At 28.5% G+C, this 7809-nt stretch overlaps 1 protein-coding gene across 2 annotated transcripts in view; it reads left to right on the top strand.

The window, feature by feature from the left end:
* The first annotated feature begins 404 nt into the window (after positions 1–404).
* LOC121123169 (monocarboxylate transporter 2) overlaps positions 405–7809 on the top strand; it is a 59677-nt gene continuing 52272 nt past the window's right edge. Inside the window, exons 1-2 of one of the 2 annotated variants that reach the window (XM_040718292.2) lie at positions 405–835; positions 984–1425. In XM_040718292.2, the coding sequence (XP_040574226.1) occupies positions 653–835; positions 984–1425 (625 nt within the window). In that variant the 5' untranslated portion in view covers positions 405–652. The remainder of the gene's footprint in view (positions 836–983; positions 1426–7809) is intronic. The other variant, XM_040718293.2, reaches the window with a different exon arrangement.

Below are 7809 nucleotides of genomic sequence, written 5' to 3'. Positions count from 1 at the left end.
GAAGATTACTTTATATAAAATATTCGTCGAGACAATGCAAAAGTATTTTATTAATAACCCATTTCGAGTAGTATAATGAGATATTTTTAAGTCTATGGCCATCATGTTCAACAGCAAATACTATTTTCTACTTATTTGATATTTACTTTTCTACTTAATCCATCTTAACCGATCTTTTCATTCAAAAGGATATTAAATATTAAACTAAATTGATATTATAGATCCTTGATTTCCTGGAAATTCCACTTTTAAATGGTAGAGTGTATATTTTGAATGTGCATATTGAAACGGGGGAGCGCAAATTTTATTTTTTTATTTTTTCATTTTTCTTGTCTTATAACATTTTCTTTCTCCCGCACGAAAGGGAATACATACATAGATATGAACGTAAGGAAAAAATCTTTAGTCAGTCGCCGTTTACTGTTGAAGTAGTGAAGCCAGTTATATGATATTTTTTAAATAGATTCATATATATATATATTTGTGATTGTGTATATTTTGGTCAAATATGACAAAAATTAATTTAATAAAACATGAATAATAATTCATCCTTAATTAAGCTTTAAACTTGTAGAAGTAAAAAGTAGATATAATGACATAAACCAGCGCCCAATTTCACCTCCATTACAAATCGACAAATCTATTTGTTAATATGAATAGCTTTGAAACAAAATGCCCAGCTCAACAACAACAACAAAGTCGTTTGCTCCGTCTTAAGAAAGCATCTTCATTACCTCATGCAGTTAAAGACCGAGTCTTTATCGAAGGTGCAGAAGATGAATCATTTTCATCCTCCATGAAGGACTCTGGGATTGACTCTGCAAATTATTCAGAGGTTATTAATATATTTTTTAGCTGTTAATATTATTTGACATTTTTTGGGATCTCTTTAATATAAATTATTGACATTTTTTTAATATAAATTTCAAAATAACATATATTTAATATTATGATTCCATTTTGGTTTTTTAAAATATTAACAGCTGGATTTGAAGGATCGAGATAGCATTAGCATTCTGCCTTCAACCTCAAAAAAAGATTTGAGTATCGTAGTCTCAAATGAAATTGAAAGTGCTCATGACACTGTTCAGACGTTTCCTTCCGCAGAAAAAAGTAATAGTCATCAAGGAGCGGATGACTCGCATGAAAATGAATCTCCACCTATCAGAAAGACTCTTCTTTCTGCAATTGAAGAGGTAAAAAAGTTGAAAAATCTTAAAGCAACCCTTCGGCAACACTATTATCCCGAAGGGGGTTGGGGCTTTGTCATCATAATCGCGGCTGTTTTAGTTCAAATCATTATTCATGGATTTCAATTATCATTCAATGGATTCCTTACTTCTTCTACTCTCTCGCATTCTCCAGGATCTACGACTCTTCAATGGTCTAAAAAACCTCCTTCAGCAGAAGCTAAAATTCATTCAGGTAGGAAGATAAACAATCCGTATTAATTCAATTCTATAGAGTAAAACGTGTACAGAGTGATTCAAAAATAAACCTTAATTTTCTTTTAAGTAATTAAATGTAGATAAAGTTGTAGAGATTTTGTTAGTTGATCCAAAAATGTAGGATTTGGCCACAGTTAATACTTCAAATTTAAGTGCAAGAATTGTGGAAATAAATTTTTTAGCACTTTTGAGAAAATCACTTTTGGCCTCTCTCTTCACCTGATCTTAACCTCCCCCCTCCCCCGACTTTGCAATGTATACTATGGACGAGAAGGAAGCTATTGCAGTTTCTCAGCTCGGAAATTTAAGAAAGGAATTTAATTTTTTGGATGGGACTCTAATTCTGAACCTCCCCGTAGAGTACAAGGTAGAGCTTACAACACCCTTTTGGTTATGTATTTCTTATCACTTAGTGACCGTTAATATCTTCATCATCTATGCAAAGATACCGATTCCTATATATTATGTACGCTATATATCTGTCTAGGTATTCTTAATTTCCCATCAGAAGAAGATCTATTGCTTCAATGTTTAAAAATTTATGATAGGAGGAGTAGACTCTAGAATATATCTCTATTGAAAATCTTAGAATCAAACACCCAAGTAGTCAAGATAAACATTGTTTATATACCTACAAATAAAGAAATATATCTTAAGACGAACGCTTGAACGATATATTCCTTACAATAACTAAATTTTACGTACTTGTGAATATTTGACAAAACCAAAAACAAAATATATCAATATTCCATATATTTTCTCAAGATTGTTATTTTATTTGAATACTTTTATTGCCTTAGTGCAGTGGATCTCAAACTTTTTACATTCTGCAATTACCTGAAAAAATATAAAAGTCCCCAAGTACTGCCTTTATGATCAAACTGAATCTAAAATAGTTATACATTAATATTAATGAGGTTCCTCCACACACGGGACATTTAAAATTTAAATTTTTTAGACAGAGAGTTATGCAAATTAGCTTCTTTAAATAGTAAAATCTTAACCTTTTGTATATAAGACATGGTTTTTCTTTGACCAATAAAGAAGAACCAACTCAAGCCTCCAAATACCACAGTTTGAGAACCACTGGCTTGGTAAACGCATATTTATCACACATGAATTAGTTTTTGTTTATACTTTTCACAATTATTCTAATAAGACAGGGAAAAGGGAATAACAAGTTGACTCTGCGGTGATTATAAAACATAAAAAATAAATATATGAATTTGATTAACACTAAAAAAATCATCCCATAAATTTATATCATGCCTTAATTTACCAACATTTAGAAGACATTTTGTCTATTAGGTTATCCAATATGTTAATAAAAACTGCTGGGATTTTAGTAAAACCAATCGAAGTAATGTTTACAACAAGATTGGCAAATATTTAATCTCTGTTTAATAGGATTGAATACCTATTAAGTTACTGAGTAAATACAAATAGATTAAATGAAACCTAATTTCAAATTCTTAAGCAATCTCCCTACAGTGTTTTTTTCCGTATTTGAATAGTATATCCATTTACCAAATTAAAGAATCAAACAATATTTGCCAAATGTAATTTGTTTGCAGAAATCCAAAAGCACTTAATAGAAAAATATACGTCTCTTGTATAAACTCATTATTTATTTTTCAAAAATAATATGAATCCTTCAACAACCCTAAAAATTATAAGTAATTATTAAGTTCAGAAGTAAGTACTTTAAACACACGCAACGGAATATATGATAAGATAAATATATATATATATATCTTTTTTTTGCAAAAAAAGCATAAATCAGTATCTGTAATAAGTCTTTGAAAGGAAATTGGATATTTGCGTGATGGGAATCAATATTCAACATTAATTACGTACTTTATACCTACAAAAATTAGGTAAATCTCATTAGTAATTTTAAAAAGAACTTAATTTTTCATAAACATTTGCCTTTGTTTCTGGCGTACCTTTAGATATTGACATTTTTTAAACTATAAAAATGAGCAAACATTGAACTGCTAATAAAAATATCCGTTACTTCTTTTCATATGCTAACGCAAGTACTCGGAGATACAAATGGGCATTTTAGGAATATAATACATAATTCTTAGTAGTTATTACATATGAAAAGAATATTATATTTTGTTGACTTTAGAGGATAGGTTATTTCTAAATTTATAAACTAATTTATTTAACAGACATGTTCTATACAATATAAAACATATTTTACTCCAATTCCATCATTTCCTTGTTTCATATTAATCGTATGGATTGATAAATAATAAATACGCATAAGTAACGTCACAAATAGCACAATAACTCACAAACTAAATAATAGATTGTCATGAAAATTTGACAACTCTCTTTAGAAGGTTGGGATTAGCTGAAAATAAATTGAACTAAAAATATATTGCATTCTATTTGTAAAACCCATGGTTTTTCATACCAGTGGTTTGAAGATAGAGCAAAAATATGATATTTATAAGATGTTACATTAATATTTCAGTGCCTGGAAGGTATAAATAGCCCAGGATAGTAATGAAAACTAAATATATTAAATATTCTATTGTTTTTGCTTCAACTCTGATGACAATACATCTAAGTAACTTCCATATATAGAGAAAGTAAGTTAAGGAATAATCCAAATTTTATTGCAATAATGAGTTGTTTTTAAGAGCTAATCATTAAAACATATACATGACTTCTATCGACATTATATTTTCTTTTTAAATAGTTTTAAAAATAATGACTTAATTAGTATAAATTAAAAATGAAAGTTTGTTAAACCCACAGTTACAAAACTCTGATGCATTTAATCTTTATCTAATTATCATGTTTTTTAAAAGTACATAACTCATTACATTTTGGTAGCTTGAAAAAGTTATTCCTTTATAATTAATATGATAAATTAAAATCATTTCTATATATTTTTTTTCCAATCGTAATAAGATAAATAAATGACAAAAAGAGTTAATTTATTTAATAATTTTATTGATAGTCATAAATGGACATTTATGTTTTATATACATATCAATCTTATTTATTGAATTAGAATTATTTTTTAAATCTTTATAAGCCACATTGATGGACCGTTTGTCCATCTTCATAAGCTTTTATTTATTTATATATGGCTTAAATATATATAGAAAAATAACAAGATAATTTAATAAAAAAATAGAAAAATCTGTAGATGTCATTTGAAAAGTCCCTCATAAGGAATAGATATTTTCTTCAATTCAAAACCATTAGTTTTTAGGCTCGGTTCGATAATAATAAAAATCTGGTTAGAACTTTTTTAGATCGACGTGGACTGATAATTTTGTGCAGACCGCAGTTTAAAATAGTGAAATTAAATTTCCTTTTTTCCATTTACAACAAATTTTTACTTCCATCGAATTATTTTAGCTTTATGAAATTTCAACGGTCTGAGGCCGTTCTAGGATTTTCAGAACGAAACTCACCTCTAATAAATATGTAGTACTATATAAAATACGAAATGGAAATTTTTGATATCTGAATTCAACTTGATATTAATAGAGTGAAGGACTTGAAAGGGGGATGAAATACGTGCTCTTGACTTCAACGATTTTTATGGACTAAATAAGAGTGTGAGCTAGAAAAATGAAATAACATGATAATTCCTCCATCTGTCGGAGATTTAGGTTTGGACATTGTCTGTTTGTTTTTTTTTTTTTTTTTTTAATGAGAAATAAATAAATTAACTAGCTTTAAGTTTGTAAATAGTCATATTGCAAAAGGTAGACGTCAATAAAGTATATACTAACGAATGAATTTCAAATACTACAAATATTGTAAATTTATGAACATTTTTCGAGGATTTGTTGTCCAATTAGTTGGTATTTGCATTTTTGAAGTGTATACATTCAAATTATTAGTATTTTTATAAATACGGGATGAAATGTTTGTATTTTTGTAATACTTTAATCCATGTATTGACCAATGAAGGCTTGTCATCTTATATATTTTTTTGATAATATGTATATATATTAGACTAGTCCAATTTGCGTCTTTTTTTTTTTGGAAATGTTGAGACGTCATAGGCCTTAAATATGCATTTGAGTAAAAGTCGATGTATGACAAATTTTGGAGCAATTTAAAAAAAGTTTTAGAAGTTAAACCAAAGATTTTTGGTTACTTGGATACGAAGAGGCCCAAATAACTGGTGCAAAGTTACCTTCAAGAAGGCAGGTTTGCTTGTTGTTTTTTTAAAACCATATAACATTGAAAAAAATCATTCATGATAGTGCTTCAAAAGTGATATTGGATGTTATATTTTTTGGGAAAAGCTGGAATTTCTGTTTGTTCTAAGCCTCATGCTATTATACAATTCAAAAAGCTTCATTGTGAGTGGCAGAAGCTTAAAATTGTACATCTAAAACTCATCAATCATATATAATTTTATATATTCGTATATAACCTTTGAGAGTAAACTAAAAGATTTGTCTGCCATGGCACATAAAAATGCACTAATTATTATCAAGAATCCAGAAGATAAATAATTTCTTTTGGTGCAGAGAGAGAATGGACGTTCCAAATATATAGGCATAGAAGATAAAGGCCATTCCAAAAAAATAATAAAAACAGCAAAGAGGCGAGATATAGAATCCAAAAGGCTAAAAAAACGATAACATCCACTCAAAAAAAGAATTTATTGCTTACCATGATAGTGACGAAGAAAGTACATTGGTAGAGAGTAATAAGGGTTATGAAGTCCATTACAGATCACAAAAAAAAGTCAAAAGTATTCTAAGTCCTGAATTTGATGAATCTATAGATAGAGAAAAGCTATCTAATCAAAATGTAACCTTTTTATTTGGATCAACAGTTAAAGTATTGCCAAAAGTACTCAAGATTTCAACATCAGCAGATCATCGATACGGAGGGCAAAGATACATGAAAGTGATAAAATATACAGTAACTTGAAAGACAATTTTTGTCCTAAATCTCCTTTTACTTTGTATCGACATGACAAATTATTGAAGGACCTAACAAAGAGAAAAATGGCTGATCATGTACCTGTAATTTTATCTGGATTCGTTATTATTCAACTTCTGGGTGTTCCTAAGTTGGCCTCTGGAACTGGCGAGGACCAAGCAAAAGCTATTTATCAGTTGTTAGAGGATTGGAATGTCAAACATTTGGTGAGGGCCTTATGTTTTGATACAACAGCAAGCAACACTGGGAAAATCAATGGTATATGTGCATTATTTCAATCAAAATTGAAAAGAAATCTTATATACTTACCCTGTCTACATTACGTATTTCAATTGGTTTAGCAAGTGTTCAGAAGGAGTGGGAAAAAATCGACAAGAAAAAAAATCGACCACAGACTTTAAGTCAGTCATGACTAATGATTTGAAAGTCATTTCAGATATAAATATATAATTGACTTTGCTAAGAGACAACTCCATAGTTTTCAAGTAAGAAATGACTATAAAAAGCTGTTAAAACTAGCATTTTAGAATTTAAAGTCAAAGTTGAATTAATTTAGAGTCTAATATTTTTTGAATAGGCATTAATTTTTACGTACCCCAACTTGAAATATTAAGAGACTAATAGCTAAAATATGTACTAAGAGTAGTGATATTATAACGGGGTGACTAGGCAGCGCATTACACGAAAATGTTGCTTGCACCCCCTTCCACTCTAATTTAAATATAAATGAAAAATTATAGTTTATATTATACCTATTCAACAAAAATCAAATTCTAAATTATTATGCTTGCGAATCGTTTATTTTTAAGTGTGCTTCCCAGATTTGTGACTACTGAGGGGTGTAATAATCACATCAATTTATAATTTATTTATATCTAAAATTAATGGTAATAAAAAAAGTACTCAGAAGTAGTAATCCCTTCACCCATTCCAGCCAATAAAAAATATAGCCCTAACCCTCCCCAAGGAAATTGGAGTACTCTTCCTTAGATATAGAGATATCTGCTTACCAGACTACCGTAGACTTTACTAACCTATTACTTCAAGATAACAAAAAAAAAAAATCAAATCATGTAGATAGTGTAATAAGCACAAAAAAAAAAACCACATTTTTTTCCCTCCTGTGTAAAAAAGGTAACCCTCCCTCTCCTTTAAAAACAAAAAAAAATATATTTTTTTTCAATGTTAAAATTGAAAATTATTATATTGTGATATTTTTTTGTTATCTCTGGAAAAGAAGAGAAAAAACGTTAAAGTGACATTACTAAAGATATATTTTTCTTATTTCTTGTGACCGACAAATTGATAGGATTTACACTAAATAGGTTAAAATTATTATAACGTTAAATAATGATACTAAATGTCTAACTACATTGAGAGATAAAAGGATTGTAATACATTTATGATAAAAAATAGTTCATGAGAA

The sequence above is a fragment of the Lepeophtheirus salmonis genome, chromosome 8, assembly GCF_016086655.4.
Source record: "Lepeophtheirus salmonis chromosome 8, UVic_Lsal_1.4, whole genome shotgun sequence".
NCBI classification, from domain to species: Eukaryota; Metazoa; Arthropoda; class Copepoda; order Siphonostomatoida; family Caligidae; genus Lepeophtheirus; species Lepeophtheirus salmonis.
The sequence above is the reverse complement of the archived record's forward strand: the minus strand, read 5'-3'. Positions and strand labels throughout refer to the sequence as shown.